The sequence below is a fragment of the Uranotaenia lowii genome, chromosome 3 (assembly GCF_029784155.1).
Source record: "Uranotaenia lowii strain MFRU-FL chromosome 3, ASM2978415v1, whole genome shotgun sequence".
NCBI classification, from domain to species: Eukaryota; Metazoa; Arthropoda; class Insecta; order Diptera; family Culicidae; genus Uranotaenia; species Uranotaenia lowii.
Genome location: NC_073693.1, coordinates 218,238,420 through 218,265,888, shown reverse-complemented (window position 1 = coordinate 218,265,888; position 27,469 = coordinate 218,238,420). Strand labels below are relative to the sequence as shown.

The following is a 27,469-nucleotide window of genomic DNA, read 5'->3' as shown; positions in this document are numbered from 1 at the left end:
AATCACCTATATTTTTATGTTTTTTACACATTCAGAACTTAAAATACGTTTTACCTATCTGCATAGTTTTCTTATGCCTAATGAAGAGCTATGAAAAATATTTTGCCCATCCTATATAAGAAATTTTGCCAAAATGGTCGCGAGCCAGGTTTTCTAATCTATGCGATCATACACAGCTCTCTTTTTTATTTCATCATCTGAAATTGCTTTTAAATAACGAAATGAATTAGGAAATCACACTTTTGGGTTCACTCATAAACTTTGCATGTTATTTGGTCAATTTGAATTTGGTGGCCCACGATTCCCCACCATTTTTCAAAATTCAAAAAATATTGCTTTTTTCAAACAGTCAGAATTTGGGGAAAATAACATATTAAAAAAATTTAAAAAATACCTTATGATACCTTGAAAATGTAGAAAACAATACCATTTTTTATTTTCATTTTATGTTTTAAAATAAAGAAGTTATGGAACAACGAAAAAAAGTGGCCCATGATTCCCCACTCTCCCATATAGTGTTGGTTCTAATTTGCAGTTCATTCACCTGTAAAGTGTGTGTGTAAAAACGTTCTTTAAACAAAGAGGAGTTACAAAAACGTTTTTTACTGTCAAAAATTACTGACTTAGGGTATTTCCAGCTGTTTATGATCAATGCTTTTATTGTTTTATTATAATAAACCTTTGCGGTGGATTTTCATACAGGAACAGCTGGAAACATCCAGAATCAGTAATTTTTGACAGTGTAAACGTTTTTGTAACTCCTCTTTGTTTTAGAGCAAGTTCACTGGTGTTGGGAAAAAGTGGTAGAAATTTTGACATTTTGAAAATTTTACCATGCAAAAATGTTTTCAAGATCTTGGGGCGTTGTATTTACTTACAACACTGTGTCTATTTCAGCCGTATGTGATAGAAATATTGCTATTTTGGCATCACAGTATGCGAAAATACAACATGTGTTGTAAAAAAACTAGAAGTCCACAGATCTTGAAAATGTTTATACATGGGAAAATTTTCAAAATGTGCCGTAAGTGTCAAAATTTCTACCACTTTTTCCCAACACCAGTGAACTGCTCTAAAGGATGCTTTGAGATAGTTTACAGGTGCATGAAATGCAAAGTAAAGCTAACACTAGACCTTTTGAAAAATTTGACCGAAAAAATTTCGGAAATGTCCCTAAAAAGCTTGAATGATCATTTTGTATTGTTACCGCATTACAAATGCGATATTTTAATCGAAAACAGAACATTCACTTCGAAAAACGAGGTTTCATCATGATTTTTGTAAGTAATAGTGATAAGTTGCAGTAGTTCTGTCCAGGTGAAAATGGCTTCCTAATGCAATTTTGATTCTATAATAAACATGAGCGACCAAATCATCCTCGTTTTAAATGAGATTTACTGAAAACAAGAATTCCAATCTATCCTATCTTTAGTTTGTGCTAGTGGATGTTCAGAAAGGTGTATATCGTCAGTTAAGTGAGGTAGTGGGAATGGTTGCTGTTGTATTGTCCAATACTGTGTACAATTTTTACAAATGATCTTTTGAACGATATACAAAACGTCAAAATGTCAACAGACTGAGATATGGGTGATCCAAAACTTTGGGACGGGAGTGTGCAGAGAAAAGAGAAAGTTCTTTTGTAAGTAAAAAAAAATATTTATTTTTAATAAGAAGGCCTAAAAATGTAATTTTTTCTAGCTTATCTCCAGAAAGTAACCTGTCAGCTATTCCTGAAGCTCATCGAACCGAAGCAATAAAATAAACCCCAATCAAGAAGGTTTTTCAAGATTGGAAAAATAGTTTTTAATAATCGCTCACTGGAAGACACGTAAAATTTCAACGAGATTAAATAAAAACAAGTTTATATCCCTTACAACTTTAATCATTTAGGTAAGCTTATAACTTAGTAAAACTTTTGGCGAATGCTTTTCATTATTCTTTTCATAAAAACTTAAATATGATTTTAAATAAAAGGTTTCAGTCGATGAAATTGGTCATACTTGAATAATTGTCTAGTCTTGGTGGATGTTTCACGAAGTCAATATTTCATTCAACGCCGAAGAAATATGAGTTTTTATGACTGAAAGTGAGTTTCGTTATTTTGGTTTTAAATGACTCAGCAGAAATTTATAATGAAACTAGCTGATCCCGTACGAACTTCGATTCGCAAGCAATTATAAAAATGTTATTGTAAGAAGATGTTTTTCAAACAAAGTAAAATATTTCTTACACAGAATAAAAAATACCTTTTCAGTAAGAGTATTCTTATGCAAAATGTGGAAAACCACTCCTTAAAAATGTATCTGTTTCTTTCCAAAACCCGTTCTTAAATAAGTACGTTTATTCATATTATTTCCACAAAAAAACTGCTTAAAAAAACGCTAAAACTGTTGCTGGTTCATGATAATGACGCTTTTTCGTTACATGATTATCCGAAATTGAATACCCAAAATTCCCAATAAATAACTGTGCAGAAATTTTCCTCAGCAATACTATGCATTAACTTTTAACTCATATAATTGCCATTCTCTTAAAACCCTGATGTGGAATTATTAATCCCAATCTTATGCAAATAACATCAATATCAAAAAACCATAAACAGATATAACAGTTATAACGGACGACCCCTTTTGTAGACCCACACCAAAATTGCTACCTGAAAACGCATAAAAACAATGAACAGGTAATGTGGACGACCCCTTTGGTCGACCCCTTTGGACGATTCCTTTTACAAAATTTGATACCAGAAATCGGCTGCCCGTCTGTCAAAACCCATATGCGTAAATTTTCATAGCAATCCAATGTGTATTAACGTCAGTATTGCAAAAACAGTGACCGGGCAATATCGACGACCCCTTTTGCCGACCCCTGACCCAAAATTGAGTAAGCTAGGTGGGGTAATTATGAACAAAATTACACAGTTTTTTTATACTGTCAGCCAGTAGCTCTTTAATGTTGAAATTCTGGAAAGAAACCAAAATGAATGACTGGTTCCTTTCTTCATTTTAAGATTTTATTGTAATTTTTAAGTTGCAGCTTGTGGGCGTAAAACGCTTGTTTTTAAAAACCCCCTTGTCTATGGGGTAGTTATGAACTCTGTAACGATTCTTGTTATGTGATGCTTTTAATATTGGCTTTATTCCTAGATTGATACCACATCTAAACAGTGCATTGTAGTGAGATTTGTTGATTTTTGAAATTTGCTGTTGAGAAGTTACAGGTTATCTTCATTTTTTCATTGCTGGGAGGCATATTTTCATATAATCACAGATCCACAATTCTAAAAAAATAAAGTAATGTTTTAGACTTATTTTCAAGATTTGGATGGTTATCGTGATTTTGAAGGTAAAAAGTAAATTTTAATCATAAATCAACGCTGAGAAAACACGTTTCCATAATTACCCCGCATGTTGAAAAGTATGGAGTAAATAAGAACACTTCATTGTGTGTGTGTGGAAATTTTTTACAACATAAAATCATATCACGCCACTGGAGCATCAATTACCAAATGTAAAACTTTCGAAAACAACATTTTATCTCCATTCACATTGACGAGGAATTCAATTGATAAGACACGTTTGAAAACTATTTTCGTTTCTCAGAGACATAAATTTTGTTAATAACTGTTAATAGCTACAAAATTTATACAGTTAGGTTTGCAAGTTATAAATGTAACTTATTAATAGAATGACAGACTATCACATTTCATCAGTTTTGAGACCCTACTATGACCCTAACGGCGCTTACGGCGTTTGTTCGGAATAACCCCTTGTTCGTAACTACCCCACTTAGCCCTTATTGGAATTAATTTCTCGTTCCTAAAAACTCCCGTGTACCAATTTCCATCTCAATCCGGTGTATAATAACGTCAATATCGCAAAAACAGTGAACAACTAATATGGATGAACTCTTTCGCCGAACCCTTACACAAAACCTGATACCCTAGATAAAATGCCCATTATTTGAAACATCCATGTGCAAATTTCCATCTCAACCTAATGTATAATAACATCAATATCGCAAAAACAATATTTGGCTTATAAGGACGACCCACTCCAAAAGCGGTCATCCGAAAATCTAAAAACATTTTCGATCATTTCTGGCCCTAAGAAGCACCCTACCAAATTTCAGCTCTCATGAAAAGGACTATTTTGTCTATTTTTTCAGATGCTCAAGTTTACGTGTTTCTGAGATATTAACGATGCATATTTACGATTGTTGTCTGATTAATATTGCTCCGAAATGCCATAATAAATGGATTATTAAACAGCTTTTTATGGTGAAACTAAGAATAAACGGAAACGAAAACCTTAACACATGCGAAGTTCTTATCTTTATTGCACTCTTATAATTAGTTCAATTTTTTTGTCGTTTTTACAATTAAAATTTTTGATCAGAAAAATACTCACTTTTCCAGTTTTTAAATGTTAAAAAATGTCTGACCACGTTTTACATGGCCTAGTAAATATTTTTCACATGGCCTAGTAAATAGTCTTAGGATGAAATATTTGTCATATATAAGGCGTTGAGAAAAACCGTTTTCAAAAGAAATCGGCCTTAGGGAACCAAAGTTATTCATGAAAAACTGGATTTTCGTGTTCCTCCGGATCAAAATGTCTCAAAATCCCATACAAACTTTTGATTCGTTGAGCGATCCCTTCCCGTGATCCGATCTGGCCCAAATTTGGCATGAGACCTTGTACTAAGCCTAGGATAAATTTAATCCTGCAGCACACAACTTTTTCAAATGTCGGTTCATTTGAGGCACTTTAATGTTCATGTTCAAAAGTAATTTGATTATTCTTTTTTCTAAATTAATGATGAAGATAAAGGTAACTTTAAGAAATACTGAAAATCAGATATTCAGAAAGCAAAATTAGTTCATTTGAAGCTTTGAGCTTCTAAATTATGTATCTTAAAATCGACCCTAAACATAACCTCAGATCTACCTTGACTATTTTTACATAAAATGTTGGCTTGAACTCGCAGAAGAACGACGGAAAATGTCTATAGCAGACAACCCTCCTTTATTCGATGAAAAAGTGCGTAAAATTTTAAGAAGATTGCAGCAAAATTTGCTTGAAACTGAAACCAGTGTATCTGTTGTACGAATCTGAGGATAACTGAACATTCCTCTCTCCCCTAGCGATTGATTCGGATTTCAACCTTCATAAAAGTGATTTTTCTATCACTTTCAAAACCATCGATCCAAAACAGTTGTTAATCGATTTAAACACACTTAGTAAGTATTCGAAATGATCCGCGCGCAAAAAAATATCACGCAAAACCCAGAGCGCCTGGTGGTCAGCTGGAAAAATAGTCATCCGCGCAGAAACTATCGATTCGATTCAGGTCCAAATATCCAGCTACAACTTTACGCCAACTTCTTGTAGCCGGCTCACAAGAAGGCTTGGCTGGCGCTTAGACGCCATCGAAAGAAAAAAAAAAGAAAAATAACAACTTCAACCGAATTTGGAGCAAATAACTTCTTCGAGTCCAGTCAGATCGTGAAAAGAGGCCCGTCCGTTACCCACGACTCCGTGAACTTATGGCCATCGGAACAAGTTTGTACTTTTCTTATTTAAAAGTATTGAAGTTTTGACTATCAAAGCGATTTCAACAATTCGAATCATGGACATACCGGCCAAAGCAGTAAAAGCCAATTACCAAAAGCGATACGTGAAATTAATTTAAGAAAAGCCATCTGAATACTGATAGATGAACCTACGAAAGCTTCCTGCGCTGTGCTACTTCTGGAATATGGCCTCAGTTGGTTTGGAAATGATGCAGATTAATGCTAGGGAGCAGCCACTGCTGGTTTTGGTTTGGTCTGGCCAAGGTATGGGAAACGTGTTTCTGTCACGCGAATGGAATTCCGGCTGAGTCATTTGATTTGGGCATCTCCATCCATCCGATGTGGGATCTTAGGGAATCGGATTATCTCGTTCATCTACCATAGACTGTGTACTCGAAACTGGATTATTGATAAAAATTTAACTTAATTTTACGACGATCTAAGATTTTAAGGCTTGAAGATGAGGATAAAAACACAGTATCAGATTTCAGACTAAGATCGAAGGTCTCAAATTCATTTTCAAGATTGAGATTTCTTTACCGTTCAGATTCAGAAAACAGATTCAAAATGCCCAATCCAAATGCAGATTTAGTATTGCGACTAAGAACTCAGAATTTTTTTCGAATCGAGGTGTTCTGTTTCCATTGCTTCATTGATAATTTTAGACAAACTTTCGTTGAACTCAGCTTAGCCAACAAGACTAGAGTTTACTGTGCACTTAACTCTCCATTCACGAACGAATTCCTCAATGAAATGGGAAAAAATGGACCTCTCCGTTCGTTTCTTAGATGCGATGGCGCGTAATTGTTATTACGGTTTGATTACGGTGTGAATTGGCCAGGTGCGCGAACTGTTCCACAATTCGTTAGCCGCTTCGACCGGACCCGTTCAATTTTAAGTTGACGGATGTTTTTTCCTATTTCGTTTACAATAACAACCACTTTTTGACAGCAATCAAACGTAAAACTTTGCATTAGCAGCCTCTATTCGTTACACATTCAGTTGATGTTTTTTTTAGAGATCATACCCGAAGCACCTATCATCATTATGTCGCCAAGACAAAATTAGTTTGGGAGTTTCATTTCTCTCAATCTCTAAAGTGGTGGCGCAATTTTCGACTGTTGAACCGACAAAAAATCAATTTAAGCTTTCGTACCATGGCTATAGGCAGTGTGTGTTTAATCCAATCAGGCGGTACATTGACACAGCCTCCCCCTTGTAGAGAGAAATGTAGTCAACCAATGTGCGGGTAATGCTAATTCGAGTCGAATTCATTCACTTTTTCAGCAGATGCCTTCCAACCCAGTAGTGCATTTAGACCTCGTCGTCTCGTCGTGTGCCGCTGTCACATTTGCTTTTTACTTTTGCGGAACCTACCATCGCACCGATTTCCTGTTCTTGTGTGGACGACTTTCACTTTTCCTGCAAGAGTTTTACTCTTGATGCATGACCCAATTGAAGGTTTTTTTTTCACTTGTGAATCAGCACCGAAGGTAGCGTTAAACATTTTGAATTCAACAAATTATGTTTTGGTATTTATTATGAGGGAGAATTCCGTCCAGAATAATTATACTTCTACCTCGTTTTTTTTTCAAGTAAAATTTTCAGTACAAGAAATGAATTTATCGTAAATTACTTGATCTCAAAAGGTGTTTAAAAATGAGTGTTGACAAATATGTCAGAAACCTCCGGCGAAATTTTGTCTTAATTCATTCTCTAGGCAAAAGACATTTCGTTTTACGGATCTTTATGACGATCACGAGTTGAAACTAATAAATTGTAGATTTCGAGTTGCAATTCAGTCAATACCTTTTGTATTAAATCTTTACGCCAAAAACTCTTTAATAACTTGTGTTTAACCCTCATCCGTATAAGAGTTTCATTTTGACACTATTGCAAGTTTGAAGGCTAGCAACTTTTTTTAGAAGCTTCAAAAAACAAAAAATTTCTTCGGGGACCCCAAATGATTTCAAAAGTTCTTGAATATTGGATCTTTACTTTTTTTTATGGACAAACCCTGGAAGCATCATTATTTCTTCTCTCGGCACAAAAATTATTATAGTTTTGCTGAACAATTTTCAATCATGATTTTTTTTTTCTTTTCTGAAGTTTATTTTAGATTTCAGATTTAGTTTCTTTTTAAATCTGGGTTAAATTGATGAATTTTATTTCTATTATTCTTATGCCCGAAGCTTTTATTCAAAATTTTAAATCGCATTCGTTTTCTGTGTTTTCTGAAATATTGATGTTAGATTTGTAAACTTGATTGCTTCGTATTTATTTTTAAGCAGATGTCTAGTTCAGAATAAGGAACATTATTTTCAATAATTAATTGATGATTTGCCGGAGAGAGCAATGATTCAAAACTTTGAAAATCTTGATTTTGAATTTTTAATTTTGAAAACCCCCTTCGCACGGGCCTGCTTTGGAAGCACTTTTGCTAAAATTAACTGTGCTCCTTTATGGTGGTTCATGAAAGTTCGTCCTAAGGATGGAAATGAGGATTTTCTGCACAGAAATCAAAATACTCCAAATAATAATTTGCTATGTACAGAAACATTAATTTTTGATCGCCAGATTTAGTGAAACCGCATGAGAAAAAAGAAATAAATTCATCAAAATTCAAAAGGAAAACGAGAGAAAACGTTATGTCGATAGGGGAGAATGATGATACTCGATCCCTTGGGATACTTGAATCCTTCGTTATACCTTTTAACTGGAATGTCCTTAAAAAATATCAAATGTTCTAGAAAAATGTGCCAAGTAGAACAAAACAACCATGCTTTTATCTCAATACATTTAAAAAATATCGATTTATTGAGCTTTGTTTGAAAAATTTAACAAAATATATTTTATAGCTTTAAAATGTTTCTTACTTGAAAAAAAAATAATAGAAATATTTATTCCAATAAATTAATCGTTAGAGTATATTTTCGATTAGATTAGATTACAATATGAATATTAGAGTATTATATGAATTTCTTAATATCATATTTTCAAAACAATAGCAAACCCATTTTTTAAGAAAAAAGGTTTTCTAAAATGTATGTAATGGGTTTAATTGATGCAGAGACTCCAAAAAGATATATCATTATTACGAATGGATCGTGATTAGAGATGTACCGAATATTCGGTCGGCCGAATATTCGGCGCCGAATATCGCCAAAAAACCTTGTAGACGAACATTCGGCTCACCGAATAGTTGAGGCAGGTATTCGGCCGAATATTTATTTTATACAATTTATACAAAAGATTCTGTTATCTTATTTTAATCGCCGCTGGGATATATTCTTATTTAAATTTTGGCATTTCGGCGAGTTGTGAAAATTCAAGGTAGAATATTTAGAAAGAACATGTAAGTATTATAGGTGGAAAGATCAAAGCTAGAGCGCTTTGGGTAGAAGAAATTGAATAGTTGGTGAAAATGTGAGCAGGGCTTTTGTTTTGTGAACAGCTTTTGAAATACTTGCGTGATTCTTTGCCGCGCGCCGTTTCAATGTTGATAGGAAGCGATGAAGAAACCCATCGCATTCCTACCCACATTGAAACACGGACGGGTCGAACACATGAGATTGTGTCCGACCGGGCAAAAAATCACCCAAGCAGCGCTCACATGTGCTGTTCTATTGCTAAGCCAATTCTATCGATGCGTGCTACTTTTTAGCAATAGAACATCACATGTGAGCGTTGCTTGGGTGATTTTTTGCCCGGTCGGACACAATCTCATGTGTTCGACCCGTCCGTGTTTCAATGTGGGTAGGAATGCGATGGGTTTCTTCATCGCTTCCTATCAACATTGAAACGGCGCGCGGCAAAGAATCACGCAAGTATTTCAAAAGCTGTTCACAAAACAAAAGCCCTGCTCACATTTTCACCAACTATTCAATTTCTTCTACCCAAAGCGCTCTAGCTTTGATCTTTCCACCTATAATACTTACATGTTCTTTCTAAATATTCTACCTTGAATTTTCACAACTCGCCGAAATGCCAAAAATTAAATAGGAATTTATACAAAAACAAACTACTCAAATTTTGCAACTGATATTCGATAGTTTTTTAAATTTCCCAAAAGTAATGTTGAAAAACCTTCCAAATCATCAAAAACTTATGGTTTTAGTTAAACATTTTAGATGTATCCTTATATGTTTCACTGTACATAGCTTTATACTTTTTTTTATATTTATACAGACTTGCTCATAAACCAAATAAAAAAATTCGAGAAAAGTTAAAGCTGACCAGAAAGGTAACATATTTTTAAAACTTTTCGGATTTTACCTGGGTTTATACAGATTGTTTCCTAAATCAAATTAAAAAAAAATCAAATGTCTATTTGAAAATTTTGAAATTTTCTGTTAATAAACAAGTTTTAGAGCAAATTTGATAGCAAATTGATAAACAAGTTTTAGAGCAAATTTGATAGCAAAGTTGGCCTTGCTCGAGAACGGTAGTTTTTTTTTCGAGCTGCATTTTTCTTCGCCAGGCCCTAAATTAAATTTTTGTTTTCCTTTATAATTTTTTTTTCGAAGTTAGTCTTTGTAGTGAATTATTGTCCTCAAAATAATGAAAAATTTTGGGCGTTGGTTAGATAGTTTTTCGGGAATACCGGTAATAGAAATCGATTTCAATCCATAAATTTTTGATGATTTGTCGAGTGAAGATGTCTATTTAGATCTGGGAAAGAATTTTGTTCGATTTGAATTGAAGATTTGAACTAAGTTATTTTGAATCAGTGTTATTTTTTCTCTTTATTATAGCGACTTTCAGCCTGGTGGTTCAGGCTGGTTCGTCTCTTCTGTATCAGTGTTAAATATGGAGATATTTTAGTGATTTTTTAAAAGTTAATTATGTTTTTCGAAAGGGAAATTATCTCTAATAAATAAAATCAGAGCGCCAGCGTCGAAAGTTTTTTTCGCCGATTGCTTGGATTTCTTCAAGGCGGAAGCAGGTCGCGGAAGAAGAGGTTTTCTTCAACAAAGGAATCATATCAGCTAAGTATAACTTAGAGCATTGATCATTTTCAATTTCATTATATAAACTAGTAAAATAGCTTAACTCTATTATTGGGGATTCGTGGGGGGTAGGACAGGACATCAAACGAGCGGAAAACTGATATACAATGGATTGTGGGTTCAAGCCAGCCGGAGTATCTCGGCAAATTTGGGATCTTGAGAGGGTAACTTCGGTACCTTTCCAGGATTCTTCATTTGTTTCGAACAGTTTGAAGGGAGTGAGATGAGTCCAACCTGTCCCAAGCCAGTGGTAACGGACCCCTTGGTTGTGCTGCAAATATTGTTGATGAGTTAAGCATGAACAATATTTGAATGTGCGATCGAGACTTCCCGTACCGACTCGGGTCGAAAGACCTATCAGCCACTGGTGGGTTCAACATACATACATACAAACATAAACAAGTTTTAGACCAAATTTATTCGTTGGATTCGATTTGAACACTGCTGTTGTTATCGATGACAACTGCAAATTCAAATTTATGTCTTTTTCTATTCTATGTTGAGGAATGATGCCTAGTTTCTGTTCAGATTTTCCTTTTTTTTTAACAAGTATTTCAAAAAATCGTTCTGACCCGGCCTTGTGGATACGTGTCGTAGAAAGCATTGCATGCTTAAAGGTAAAGATCATCGTTCTTTTTGGAAACTATTTTGATGAAATTCTAGCAAAAATTTGACAGCCATCCAATTAGGTATAAAAAAAGTAATTTCAAACAGCTTAACACCTGTTTTTAAATGTTTTGTCCCAGATTTCACTGGAATCCAGTCTCTTTTTTGATAATAGTTTCCTGTAGTACCAAAAAAGGCTATCGTTACTCAATAAATTACAATTACAATTACAATTACAATAAAAAAAAGTCCTAGAAGCGACAAATCATATGACGTCCTTTCAGCAAATGGTGACATTTTTAAAATCAAAGAGACCTCTACTTAAAAAAGATCTGATACCTACATCTGTAAGGATATAATCGACTTAAAAACATGAGGAACATGTGAATAGCAGAAATAGAAGATTTCTGTTATAAATAGCGGTAGAAATAGAAGTTTTTCTATTGAAAACTCAACAGAATATTCGACCGAATATTCGGCCGAATAATCGTTTGGCCGAATAGTTGAAAAGGTCAATATTCGGTATTCGGCCGTTCGCCGAATATCACTATTCGGTACATCTCTAATCGTGATTATTGGTTATCACGATATTACTAATATTTGTCCAATAACTGATGTTCATCCAGAAATTTTCTATTAAAAGAACTCAAAATACTGTATTTATCTAAAAATTTTAAAAAAACTAGGGCACTATTTTTTTTCTGATACTTACAAACTGTGAAATGAGAACTTACATGGCAAATAATAGTCAACGGACCTTTTATCCTCGGAGTTGCTAGATTTTTGCCTGGGGTCAGTCACCCTGAATTAAGGATCAAGTCTTTTTTAGTAAAGATTCAAGTCTCCTCAAACCTAAAAAATATCACAATTTTATTCGTCTCACGAAAATGTTACGGGTTTATGTATCGTTCCAATTTTTGGAGCATATAAACTTGAAATTACACGATGTTAGAAAATGCAAAAGACGGCGATTTGCTAAATTTTCCCAAAAAGATATGATGAAAATAAGAAAAGTGGATCAAGTATGTCCATTAGACTAGTTCACTTTTAAGCTTTTTTCGCTGATCACAACGCCACTTACAGGGTTTGATCCTCATTCATTTTCAAGTACTCTGGCCAAATTTGAGCTCATTTGAGTAAGTTTCCGGCGTGCGCTAGGAGTTTTATTGAAAAAAGTCCATTTTTCTGGAAAATTTTCGTAGATGTGTTCCTAGCAAGCTGTTGTTAATATAAAATGATAATTTTATAGTGCTCGGTGATTGGTATGACAAACATTCGTATGGACCGTTTTTAGATAATTGACTAAAACAAACCGAAAAAATTCAAAAATTCATAAACTACCAACTTTTTCAGAAAATTTACTTACAAGTTGAGAGCTTAAAATCAGTAGTAAATAGAAAAAAAATATTTTTGATATAAACTTTTCATAAAAAGATAGCCTTATTTATAACCTTCAATTTGATGTATAACACTTAATGATCGCAAGAGTGCTAGCAAAGTTATTCAAATATCTATGCACCAAATTTTATTTGATAAAATATTTTTCATTCAAGTTTGCTCCACACCAACTTGTGCACAAGAAAGGATATTATATTCAATCAAGTACCCCATGACGGGGCTAGGAGTTAAAAAAAGCGCGCGCTTTGATCAAATTGTAAGCAAGTCCTCTTGATGCCACGTTTTGCAGGTTGCATGATGCTAAAACTTGAATGGAGACAACATTATGATTCAAAGAATGTGATGTGAATATTTGGATATCTTTGCTTGTACTGTTGCGATAATTAAGTGTTATACATCAAATTAAAGGTTATAAATAAGGCTATCTTTTTATTAAAAGTTTATATCGAAAATATTTTTTTCTATTTACTACTGATTTTAAGCTCTTAACTTGTAAGTAAATTTTCTGTAAAAGTTGGTAGTTTATGAATTTTTAAATTTTTTCGGTTTGATTTAGTCAATTATCTAAAACAGGTCCATACGAATGCTTGTCATACCAATCACCGAGCACTATAAAATTATCATTTTATATTAACAACAGCTTGCTAGAACACATCTACGAAAATTTTCTAGAAAAATGGACTTTTTCCAATAAAACTTCTAGCGCACGCTGGAAACTTACTCAAATGAGCTCAAATTCGGCCAGAGTTCTTGAAAATGAATGAGAATCAAACCCTGTAAGTGGCGTTGTGATCAGCGAAAAAAGCCGAAAAGTGAACTAGTCTAATGTCCATTCTTCCCTACTTAAGATAGTTAAAAACTTTCAGAGAAATTTTGAGCGTACTCAGATGGGTTAACCCTTAACCCCTGCTGACTAAAGCCAGCAAACTTATTGTGAGATACTACAGAGAGTTGCGTGTGTCCAATGACGGAAGGAGAAAGTCGGATGTCGAAAGTCGAATCCAGAGGCCTCGGAGATGCCGACAGACGGAACAGTCGAAAAACAGTGGTGTGGAATCAAGAATGCCTTTATCCCGACGAGCCAATGGTACTCTCGGTAATGTTAGTTGAAGAAGAAGTAAATGGATGTCGGGTGAAACTTGGAGGATGGTCGATGATTGAAGAAAAGCAAATGTCAGAATTGAACAGGCATGTACCGGGTCAGCCAAAGATGCCCAAAGACAACCGGAAATGCAGAGCAAACTCGACGACCTCACCGAAAGCTCCAAGGTAGCAGGTCTCAAAGTAGATGTCGGAAAGACCAAGTCGATGGAGATTAAAACAGGAAATTCCTCCAGTTTCATGGTAGCTGGACAACAAGTTGAAAAAGTGAAGTGCTTCCAGTATCTTGGTAGCCAGATAACGCCTGATGGAGGTACCAGAAAAGACATCGAAACCCGGATCAGAAAGGCCCGATTTGCGTTTGCGAGTTTTCGAAACGTCTGGCGCTCACGTTAGATATCTCTACGAACAAACATCCGAAACTTCAACTCAAATCCGTAGGTATTGTTGACCCGTACAAAACTTGGTGCGGTTCTGACGCGACACAGTTGACGAAATCCGAAAATGTCCGTGAGTTCGAATCCAAGAGTATACATCGAACTTAGGTGTACCGGATAAGTTTTTCGATAATTTTCCGCAAACTGCATCGTTGATATAAATCGTGAATGACATGAAAATGTTAAAACGACTGTAATCGAAACAAAAAAAAAAGACGAAACTATGAAAAATTTTGACAATCAAATTAAATAAATCTGACAGAACTATAAAAAATACGACAAATAAAAAAAATCCAAAATTATGAAAAAAATCTGACAGAACTATAATGCTTTGTGGATTGTTTGTCATTATTTCGTTTTTTTTTGTCACATTGTTATCATATTTTTGTCATAACTTTCTTATATTATTACCACACTTGTAATATTTTTTGGCATAGTTTTGCCAGATTTCTGTCATTCTACTACCAAATTTTGCCATATTTGTCATTTTTAATTAGTTATAATAGTTGTCATATTTTTATCACCTTTGTCATATTTTCCATAACTTGACTTGATTTAGGGGCGCCGTAAAGCGCTCAAAGATTTTGATTTTTTTCCCCTTTTAAAATTACCAAAATATGGCCAAAGGAAAAAAGGGAATTTAAATTTTTAATTTAGGTGCCATGTGACTTAAAAACGCATGAAATGTCAAGATCAGGTGTTTTACAAGAAAAAAAATTGGCCGAAAATGTTTCATTGTTTTCCACTAGGGAAGTCCTAAAAACTATTGAACAGATAAAAACAAATAGGTAGGGTTAACTTCAACCCGACCTATAACTATTTTCAAATGTCACAGTGTTTACAAGGGTTACAAAGTTTAAACGTAACCAAATAAAAAAAATAATTTGAAAAAATATATCCCAAAAATTTTATAAAAGTTATTATAACAAAATAAACAGTGAATAAAATGATAAATAACAATGTACCTTCAGTCTATTCTTCTTTTGGACCAATTGTATTAGCTTCAAATTGTATTGAAACAACATAATGTATTCAAAGATTATTTGATAATTTTTTTTTTCAATTTTTTATACAATTTCAATTCATTCTATTATCATTATATCTTACGGGGAATTTAGACATTTGAATCTAGCTCTAACGTACAGTCGTAGTATCTCATATAGCATACTTAACAATCGTTTCAAAACTGCAAGCTCTAAATCTAGGGCACATTATTTTACTCTAACAAAAAGCACGTTGAAATCGACAGGAAAAATATTGATTATTAGGTCATTTGAAAGCTAGAATCCACCAAAATTTTCGATTGACATTAGCAGACCGAAGTCAGCTCAACGTTTTGAGTAATTAGTTTCGAATGACCTGTGAATCATCGATTTTTTTTCCTGTCGCGTTGCATACGTAGGTATTGGTAAGTATCAACTGTTCAAGCTCCTCAAATCGGTTCAGATATTATACGCATTACGAAAGACTTACCGCGGCACGTTTTGAAGCTGATCGCCGAGTGGCTCCACAGGGTCATCGGCGTCTTCAGTCGGAGGTAGGCCGAACCGTTAAAGTACGCTTCCTTATCCACCTGAATCGAAGCGGTCCGTGACGAACAGAGCACTGTGAATGAGAATGAGGGAAAAAAACGAAATAAGTATTTAGTGTTTGTTGGGTCATAAATTGTGGACTAAAATTACTCTAGATTTCCTGGCCCAAAATAACAAAAGAGTCGGATCATTTGATAAGGGAGTTAATAAGAACACCAAAATATTTGGAGGTTTCTCAAGAGTGAGAATGTTTTAGGTGTTTAGACGATTTATGTAATTTTATTCCACGTTTTGAAAGACATTTCCGATATCTTTTGATTTCTATATCAGAATTAAATTGTCATTACCGAAACATATCATGTCAACCGAAACTACATTCACCACAAGTGAAAACCTCCCGTGGATAAGTTGCTGAAATTTCCCAGCAATAGTTTTTCTCAGGGGACCCCCTCGAGTCAGGTAAAAGAAGCACATATGTATAACTGCACAAACGGAAACATATGTTTGACACCAAAAGTACCACAGCACAGCACAACACAGTTTGTTCGGTGGGAATCAATCAAATTTCATCATTCGTACAGTCAGCAGTGGGAACAGGAAAAAAAGACGTCAACAATCAACATCTTCCGCTCACACTGGACACAAAGAGTTTCTTGGAGTGTACAAAACCATTAGCGATCTTTAACGAAGATGAGTCGGGTAATGATGACGGTTTGGAAAAAAACTTATAAATCGAGCTTTTTCCCTCCGTTTAGATGATACATTATCTGATTTGAATGATCAATATAAATATGTCTATCGTACCATATATTTGAAATTGACGTGAATTGGTTTGGAATTAGAGATGTACCAAATATTCGGCCGGTCGAATATAATCCAAAAACCGTTAAGCCGAATATTCGGCTCACCGAATAGTTGAGTTTTTTGAATACCTGTATGTGATTTCAACGTTATCTTTTTTTTTTTTTTTAATAAAGGCTCTTGAAGCGAAAAGTCATCTAAAATCCTCACCAAAATTTACCAATTCTACGTCAAGACGATCTTATGAAATATCCTTAAAATGTGACCTTATTTTTCGGTGTTGTGTTACTATTTCCGGAGGTGATAACTTACGGAGAGCTCGGCGCAAATGAGACAAACTTGACTAATCCCATGCATACCAGTAAAGTTCACATTAGGGCTAAGGAATGCATTTATGCGGTTGAAAATAATCGACTCAAAAACTTGATGGGCATTTATAGCATAGCATGGGGTGACTACACACATCTTGCATTGGCTGATACGCGTGGTACAACCAATAATCAGCTAAACATGCCAAAATGGAGCACTTCTTTCGGTGACCGTCCCTGCTGTAAACATCCGGCCACACGTTGATACAATTTTGTATTTACATTGTTTCCCGTCTCACCACATAACCTGATAAACAATATTCCTCCAATTCACTCGGTCCATGGCAACCGTTCTCCAACTTCTCGGGCACCCCACATACGCCAGATCACGTTCCTCTTGGTCTAACCACCTCGCTCGTTGCGTTGCTTGTCTCGTTTCTACTGAATTGGCAGTGAACACCTGGACCTGACAGTCGTCCGGCATTCTCGCAACATGTCCTGCCCAGCGTATCCGTCCTTTGCTACTTTCTGGATGCTGTGTTCGCCAAAGAGTCGCTCGAGCTCGTGGTTCATCCTCCATCTTCACACTCCGTTCTCCTGCACGCCACCAAAGAAAGTTTTTGACACTCGTCGCTCGAATACTCCGAGTGTTCGCAGGTCCTCCTCGAGCAATATCCACGTCTCGTGCCAGTAGAGGACAACCGGTCTAATGAGCGTTGTGTACAGGTTACACTTTGTGCGGGGGCTAAGTCTTCTCGACCGCAGTTGCTAGTGGAGTCCATAGTAGACACAACTTCCGCTGATCATTCGCCTCCGGATCTCACGGCTGGAGTCATTGTCTGTGGTCACCAGTATAGACAAAGTCTTCGACTTTCTCCAGCTCGTAACCGTCGATCGTGACCTTGTTATTACTAGACAAGCGGGTTCGGTCGGTCTCGGATCCGGGGGTCAGCATGTACTTCGTCTTGGACGTATTAATCATCAACCCAATCCTTCCTGTTTCGCGTTTCAGTTTGCGGTACATTTCTTCCACCAACGCAGATGATCTGCCAACTACATCAATGTCGTCGGCAAAGCAGTTGGCTTGATCTGTTGAAAATCATGCCCCACATTTCATCTACCGCTCGTCGAATAACACCTTCTAGCGCCTCGTTGATCATCATGCGGAGCCCCCGTCGTGATTCGAATGAATTCGTCAATTCACCCGAAATCCGCACACAGCACTGCGTTCCATCCATCGCCGCCAGAAAATAGACAGCATTTAACACTAAACGTACCGGGGCGGTCAAATGACGGTTTTTGAACTTTAAACGATGATTACGCCTTATATAATTGTTTTTTCGCAAATCTAACGACAGGACTATTTTTGTTTTTGGAATGCAAGTATTTTTGCGTTTTTAATTTTTTTTTAAGTGTTACGGTTTTCGAATAACGCATGTGGTATACCTATTCATACCGCGAGCGGTCAAATGACGGCAAACACCGTTTTCGCTGAAACTCCCTTGTTCCTCAACCGATTTCTACCAAATTTATAGTTTTGAAAAGCTTATAATTCGACTCAAATATGTTTCTCATACAATTTTCAGCTACAATCAATAACTATAAAGTTATTTACAGTACAAGAAAAATTTTATGAAAAAACATGCTTCAGGAAAAAGGTTGTAAATCAGTTATTAGTGCTCGAAAAAAATTTTACTTAATGCCTGAGAAAGCTGAAATTAGAAGCTATATGTTGCACATATGGAACATTTTTTTAAAAAATTTCTAAGATCATGGCTACAAAAAATGTAAAAAAGTTGTGTAAAACTCATACTTTTCAATCAATCAACCGCCAAAGCTGTTCCTGTTACAGTAGAAAAATTTCAAAAAATGAATTGGAATGTTTCGGTAATTGGTCACATTTTGGCATCTTTAGATTTTTGAAATACGAAATACATAATTTATGACGACTTTTCAAAGGTAGCTGTTTTTCGAACTTTTTATCAATTTGGATTTTCTAAGACAATTCCTACACCTAAGCTCAGCTTTGCACTGGATTTTGAGTAAGTTTACGTAAGGTTTAGGCAATAAAACTATATGCAAAAGAAAGCTTATTTTATACCGGTTCTAGTGGTGTAACTGCATTGGCGGTGCAATGCTTGGCAAAAATATGATAAATAAAACAGTGAACTAGTTCCTGAATTTTGAAAAGTCAGCACAAATTCTTGCTTGGCAGACGGGCGCAGTGGGTGGTAATATCTCAAAGCTATTTTGCACACGAAGACGGGTGAAAGGAAACGAAAAAATAAACGAGCATTCGCTCAAATTTTCTAGTTTTACTTTCAGAAATATATTTATTATATTTTTGTGAAGCATTGCAGTTACATCACTAGAACCGGCATGAAATTTCTATCTTTTGCATATAGTTTTATTGCTGAAACTATACGTTAACGTACTCAAAATCCAGTGCAAAGCTGAATTTGGGTGTAGGGATTGTCTCAGAAAAACTAGATTCATAAAAAGTTTGCAAAACAACTACCTTTGAAATGCCGTCAAAAATTATGTATTTAGTATTTTAAAAATCTAAAGACGCCAAAATGTGACAAATTACGTCTACTTTTCAATTCACTTTTTCAAAATTTTCTACTATAACAGGAACGGCTTTGGCGGTTGATTGATTGAAAAGTACGGGTTTTACACAACTTTTTTACATTTTTTGTGGCCATGATCTTAGAAAATTTAAAAAAAAATGTTCCATATGTGCAACATATAGCTTCTAACTTCAGTTTTCTCAGGCACTAAGTGAAATTTTTTTCGAGCACTTAATAACTGATTTACAACCTTTTTCCTGAAGCATGTTTTTTTCATAAAATTTTTCTTGTACTGTAAATAACTTTATAGTTATTGATTGTAGCTGAAAATTGTATGAGAAACATATTTGAGTCGAATTATAAGCTTTTCAAAACTATAAATTTGGTAGAAATCGGTTGAGAAACAAGGGAGTTTTAGCGAAAACGGTGTTTGCCGTCATTTGACCGCTCGCGGTATGAATAGGTATATACACAGTGTCGGTATGTTTAGTGTTAATAAACTTCTATGCTATCTACATTGTACAAAATCAAAAATCTTGTGTTTATTTGAAGTCAAAAATGCAATATTATTAATAAGTGATACACAATACTTAAGTTTCAGATGACATTTTTTCTCTGTTATTCAACTATCGCTTAAAATTTGTAACAAAAACATTAAAGCGGACCGGAAGAACACAAAAAATTGGAAGGCTACAGATTTATCATAGGCATTTCTAAGTTCATTGCTCAAATACTGGCAAAAAAATAAAACCATTAACACGCTCCGCTACATCTACTTTGCCTCCAGCACCGGGACGCAACGTATCAGGAACTACAGAGACCTCTGAGCCCTTCGACTCAGTCGCGCCGTTTCCTGGCAGCGACAACAGTCGTCTCGGCCGTGAGTTCGTCTGTGGTGAAGGGGTTTTCCTGCCTGCGCTTTCAGGCGAGTACGCTATTATCGACTGTCCTTCTCTGCGTGATGGAATTTCCATTTCCAGGGATCATCGTTCTCGTTCTGCATCCGATACATCAGAGCCTATCAATGCTTACTATCAGAACGTTGGTGGTGTCAATTCCTGTTTGATTGATTACCTCCTTGCCACGTCATGCTCCTGTTACGAAATCATCGTCTTTACAGAAACATGGCTTAATGATCGCACCATATTCAATCAAATTATCGGCTCAGATTATCGAAGCCCCCTGAACAGCAAAAAGTCAACTGGAGGCGGAGTTTTACTTGCTGTCAAGTCTATACTCCCAGTTCAGCTTATCGAAGACAGTTCTTGGGACGGTTTGAAGCTTCTTTAGGCCCGCTTTGATCCCGGTGATCGTAAACTGTACTTATGCGTAGTGTATGTGCTTCCTGATTGTTCTAGTGACCTGTTTGTAGCTGAATGTTTCTCGCACTCCTGAAGATGACAAACTTGTTATCGGTGATTTCAACATGCCTGGCTTGAAATGGTACCCTTCCCATGACGGCTTTTTTTCCTAGAACCTAAAGTATTTAGTGGTCTCACTCGATATCACTAAAATTAACGTTCCCATAGAGGAAACCGCTCCCTTCTACCAGGACTGCAAAAAAGTTGAATAGCTATCTCCCTTGTCCAGGATTCTATCGAATGGGAGAAGGACTGCATACTGAACTACATACTACTACGTTAGCAAACACAAGTCCCTCGGTACAAAGATAGAATACCGCAAGCTAAACACGGCATACAAAAAAACAGTAGGCGTTGCTACCAGAACTATCGTCATCGGCTTCGGCGCAATTTCAAGACCAACCCGAGATCTTTCTGGAAATAAAGGGTGTCCACGATGAAATTGCCACACACAAAATTGATTCGCAAAATTCGAGTTTTCATCCGATTGCCATCAAATTTTCAGGGATTGAAAAATAACTTTTTAACTTAATTTAACCATTTAACTCGTATTTTATTTACAGTCCATACGCAAATGCCCGCACCTTGGCCTTAACTCCGGCCACAAGGTCGTTTAAGAAGGTGCTGCTTCATAATCGCCCAGCACTTCTCGCATTTTCGGCACGAAATTGACCTTATTGTCCGCATACCATTTCAGCACGTCCTTGGAGTAGTGGCATGAGGCCAAATCTGGCCAGAAGATTATTGGAACTCTGTGGGCCTTCAGGAGAGATAGCAGACGCTTTTGGAGGCACTCTTTCATGTATATCTGCCCGTTCATCGTGTCCTGGATCACAAAAGGTGCACTCCGCTTTTAGCACGTGCAGATGGCTTGCCAAACAAAGAATTTATTCGAAAATTTAGATATCTTCTGAGTACGGACATGCTCCGGAACACTGAAGTTATCCTTGGCCTTGAAAAACAGGTTGCCGGGGATTTGTTTGAAGTCGGCCTTTACATATGTTTCGTCGTCCATGATGCAGCATTCAACTTTCGTCAGCATGTTGAGGTACAACTTCCTGGTAAGGGTTTTGGCGGACTTGTTCTGCTTCTCATCGCGGTTAATGGTCTTTTGTACCTTGAACGTTCGAAGCCCAGCCTTAGATTTATCCTTCTGGACAAAACTTCGACTTAGGTGCAGCTTCTTAGCCACATCCCAAACGGAGGCGTTCGGGTTTCGGTTCAAGGCCCAATAACGCGGTTGTGATTTTTAGTGTTGTACGGAATATTTTTCCGTCACTTCTGGGCTTCCGATTGGTGGTCAATCGTTCCTCGAAGCGCTTAATCACTCGCGACACCGAGAATTTCTCGATTCCCAACTTTTTAGCGATGGAACGATGCGAGAGATCTTTGTTCTCGTGATGAATGCGCAAGATTTTTATCACGCACGAGCTGTTCTTTCGACTCCATTTCTGCGAGTTTTGATCACAGGACTTTAAAACTTGCAGGATGTAAACAATGCACTATGAACTAAATCCACCTAAATTTTCATTAAATTCTTCTCTGCAACGGTTGAAAAGTTAGAGCATTTTAATAGTGGGGCAATTTTATCGTGGACACCTTTTATAATTGGGTTGCGTTGAGAGCCTACAAGGGGGCGGTGAAAGAGCACAGAATTATCAATTTTTGTTGTATTTATATACAAATTTGAGATGTCGAGTCAGGGGGCGTTAAGTTAGAAAAGTTTGAAAAACACTGGTTTAAATGAATTGATAGATATAAAGTTATTTTGAGAAAATTTGGAATAACTTATAAGCCCTACATAAAGTTTAAAGTATTTTATTGAAAAACAAAAAACGATAAATTCTTGTATATAAATATACTGCATGCAAGCTTTTGTCCAACTTGTTCCAAATTATTGGAAATTTGGATTTTTTTTATTATCCCCCCCTCGTGACAACAGAAGGATTTCAAAATTGTACCGACTTTTAAATTTAATTATCGAATTTAAGTCAGACCATAGCTAAAGATACTTTGAACATTTTTTTTGGAGAAAACAAAGTTTATCCGACCATTGTTGAAAGATTCAGATTGGAAATTGATACATCAACAAACAACGGAGTAGTAAATGATGACAATACGCATCGGATCTTACTCCGCTCTACTTAAAGCATGCATAGTTAGTAGATCCACATTTAAATTCGTTACAAAAACACCTATCAAAAAAAGAGAGCCAATGGTCATAGTTAAGCCAAAAGAAACTGATCAGACTTCCAGGGCAACTAAAGAAGATTTACGAGCCAAGATCGACAGGTCTGCCGTAAAAATTCAAACCGTAAGAGAAGGGAACAACGGTAGGGTGATCCTCGGCGTCAATGATGAAGCAAATTTGCAATCTGTTATCTCAAATGTAAAAAATTTAATGGGTGAAAATTATGATGTCTCGATTACAAAGCCAATAAGACCTCGATTAAAAATAACAGGGTTATCTGAAAAAATGACGGCAGAGTATCTGAAAGAATGTCTTACCGAACAGAATGAGTACTTGTCCATAGAAAGTTTAGAACTTGTTACTATGTTTGCAAATAAATTTAAAGATTTCACACAATATACGGCAATTATAGAAGTTGATGTGGTCTCACTGGAAAGCATGTTAGAAATGGGTCGAGTAAATATTGGTTGGGACAGATGTAGAGTCGTAGAAAGTTTTAGCATTACACGTTGTTTCAAGTGTTGTGCTTATGGCCATAAAAGCATAGAATGCAAAAACAACGAAATCTGTTCCCGTTGTGCATCTAACCATAGAACGTCGGATTGTGAGTCAAATTTTAAGAGCTGTGTCAATTGCAGAAATATGAATATAGAACGAAAAATGAATTTGGACACCAATCACTTTGCATACAGTGAAGAATGTCCAGTTTACAAAAAACTAGTAGCAAACAAACGTCGTCTCTTGAATTATGGTCCATAGCAACTAGAAGAACAGAAAAAAAATCAACCAACAGTGATTTATTTGAATTGTGGAGGTATGACAGCAAACTTTGAAGATATTCGTTTGATGGTGCAATCGATGAAACCGAAAGTAGTAATGCTGACTGAAACGCATGTGACAGAAACATTAGACGTTAACCTTTTCCAGCTACCAGATTTCCGTTCCGTTATTTGCTTCTCTGATTCGAGGCACACTGGAGGAGTTATGATTTATCTCCATGCAAGCATAAAATATAAGGTCCTATTGAATGCTAAAACAAATCGAAATTGGTTCCTCGGTATCGAAATTTTCTCTGGAATAACTGCGGGTCGATATGGTGTGCTGTATCATTCACCTAACGACAGTGATGCCATTTTTCTAAAAGTCTTAGAGGAAACTTGGTTGGAGGAATTTGTTGACTTATCTAAGTTTAACTTGATAGTCGGAGATTTCAATATAGATTGGGTAAATCCTGCAGATTCCGCAAACCTGAAAAATATGATGAATTCGTTCTATCTCAAACAGCATGTTAAAGATTATACTCGCATAACACGTACTAGCCAAACACTGATTGACTTGGCGTTCTCAAACTGTGATATTCATGTTTGTGCCGTTAACGATTTTAAAATCTCTGACCATGAAACTTTATGTTTGTACATTGGTAACAACAGTATTGATTGTGATGAAAAATTAATTAGGGTACAGAGTTGGAAAAATTACTCCCCTGACAAATTACTTACATTGCTGAGAAGTCATATAGAACAAATAAATTCAGAATGGCTGCTAGATAATCTGCATAATAAAGCAAAATGTTTAATCGAGAATATTCAAAAATGTGTAAATACATTAGTGACCGTTGAATTTAAAAAAACCAAAGAATCAATCAAATGGTTTGATACTGAACTTGCCCAGATGAAAAGAAGAAGGGATAAGTCGTACCAGAAATTTTTGCAGTGCAACACTGATCTTACATGGTCACTCTATAAAACGTACAGGAACGAGTATTCATGTAATCTGCGAAGAAAAAAGCGAGAATATATACAGCGCTCTATTGACGCGAATAAAACGAATAGTAAGGAGCTATGGAAAGTCCTCAAGAAGCTCATAAAACCAGCTACACCTTCAGCTAAATCAATTGAATTTGATGGAGTAGAAGAATATGAGCAGTTGAAAATCGCCAATATGTTCAATGAATATTTCATATCAAGCATTGAAGAAATTAGTAGTTCCATTGAAACAGAGCCTGAGCCCATTCAACTTACAGGAATGTACACCCAAAGCCAATTAGCCAATTTTTCCCCTATAACGCTTGAATGTTTGAAAAAAATTGTTTGGACAATGGGATCATCTTCTGGTGCCGATATAGTGAACTGCAGAATATTGAAAGATGGATTTGAATTAATTGGTGGTAAACTATTGCACATCATCAATGAATCATTGTTGACGGGAATCGTTCCGCAGTCCTGGAAAGAGTCTCTAGTCGTTCCGATTGAGAAAGTCAATGGAACATCAAAAGCAGAGGAGTTTCGACCCATTAATATGCTTCCAGTTTATGAGAAGGTTTTGGAGTTAATAGTGAAGGAGCAGTTATTATGCTACATAGAAGCAAACAAAATACTGGTTGCAGAACAAAGCGGATACCGTAAGAATCACTCTTGTGAAACAGCTCTCAACTTATTACTGGCTAAATGGAAAGGAACATTGGATAAAAAAATGAAAATCATTGCCGTTTTTCTCGATTTAAAGCGAGCATTCGAAACTATTTCACGCAAAAAACTTATTGACACGCTTTCGAAATACGGGATAAAAGACACAGCTCTTAAATGGCTCCAATCCTATTTAGAAGGCCGATTTCAAAGAACCAAATACTCCTCTGTGATATCAAATACCAAAGAAACCACGCTTGGCGTACCCCAAGGAAGCGTTCTAGGACCACTGCTTTTTATTTTATATATAAACGACATGAAGAAAATTCTCAAACACTGTGATATTAATTTATTTGCCGATGATACTGTGATATTTATTGCTTGTGATGATGCTGGTGCTGCTGTCCATAAATTGAACTGTGATCTCGTGAATTTGAACAAATGGCTGAATTTTAAAATGTTAAAACTAAATGTCTCTAAAACTAAATGTTTGGTCGTCTCTAACAAGCATATGAACTATGATTCAGTAAACGTTTGTATCGATGGTGTACGTCTCGATATAGTTCATGAAATAAAGTATCTCGGTGTAATAATAGATGAGAAATTAAACTTCAAAGATCACATCAACAATTCAGTGAAAAAAATTGCCAAAAAATTTGGTTTAATGTGTCGTTTACGTAAAGATTTGTCACAGTGGAGTCTAATTTATTTGTATAAAGCAATCATATCCCCGCATTTTGACTTCTGTCCGTCTATAATATGTTTCGCAAACGATCAGCAAATGGCTCGGCTACAAAGGCTTCAGAACAAAATCATGAGGTTGATCCTCAGATGCCATCGAAGGACCCCTGTTCAAAATATGCTAAATGCTCTACAATGGCTATCAATTAGACAAAGAGTAACCTACCTCACATTGATTTTAATTTTCAAAATCGTGAAAGGAATAGCACCAGAATATCTTCAAGAACGGATAGTAAGAGGAACGGACCTGCATCACTATGGAACACGTTTTGCTTGTGAAATACGATCTGCATCATTTTTATTGGCATCTTCGCAGAATTCATTGTTTTATCGAGGCATAAGATTATTTAACAATCTACCAACGGAAATCAAAAGAGAAGAAAATTTTAATCGTTTTAAGATTAAGTGTTTGGCGTTTGTAAAAGTTAATTTTAGTTTATAGTACGTGTTAAATGTGAGTAATTTATTACCAGATGATGATGAAGTCAACTGAACAAACGTCTCTGAGCCGCACATGACAAATATCAAAAGCAACGCGATCTGGGGCGCGGTAAAACCCTGAAATGGACTCATGTGTGTGTGGGAAGGGTTGAATATCCTGAAATATCCCTTTTCTCAGATGGTCCCTGTTCAAAAGTTGAGAATTAATAGCACCAAAATAAAAAGCAGATAAAAAGGCAATGATGGACGTACATGGGAATACATTCACAGAAAACCAGCAAACTAAAAAATCGACCAAACATGAGGAGACTGTATAAAATATCTTACAAGATAATCCAGCCCAAGATCCCATGTACGGGGGAAAGTGGAGGGCCATCATCATCATCGTTCATTTAGATCCACATTTGAATAGTTTAGATGCGTGTTTTTTTCCCGAAACACAACACAACAATCGCCAATGCCTTCAATTGTTTTATAGAAACACACTTATACCGTATTTGTTTTCTCCCCTCGATCAGTGTTCCACCGTACCAGACAAAAACAAACACAAATCGTCGCCAGTGTATTGCTACCTCACTCACTCACACGCTCTCTCGCAACACTGGCAAAATTATCGGTGGGCCACCGTCCGTAAGCAGAACTCCGACAGGTCAAAACCAGTGCAACACCGTCCTAATAAACAAACAGTTTGACAGCACCTGGTGGTGCACCAGTGCAACACTAGTGCAACACTCGGCATAAACAAATACGGTATTAGTTAGGGAAAGTCTTTTGTCTTCAGAATTGACCGACGCAGATAGGATCGGATCGGTCGTTCGCTCGGTGATTGGTACAACACACAGGAAACAAGCTAATTAGTATTCCGAGGAGCGAGCCGAACGGATCCAATCTCAAATGACAAACACTCACACGCACGTAAGACACGACTATTTGGTTTGGTACTATTCTGTTAACCTTATACTCTTGTTGCTTCAATGGAAGCTTTGTTTTATT

The 27,469-nt window shown here is 36.1% G+C and overlaps 1 protein-coding gene across 5 annotated transcripts in view; it reads right to left on the bottom strand.

Moving 5' to 3' along the window:
• Positions 1-27,469, bottom strand: part of LOC129750905 (protein crumbs) — a 192,728-nt gene that overhangs the window by 44,432 nt on the left and 120,827 nt on the right. For all 5 annotated transcript variants that reach the window (XM_055746076.1, XM_055746077.1, XM_055746079.1 and 2 more), the window contains exon 2: positions 15,600-15,731. In XM_055746076.1, coding sequence (XP_055602051.1) covers positions 15,600-15,731 — 132 coding nt within the window. The remainder of the gene's footprint in view (positions 1-15,599; positions 15,732-27,469) is intronic.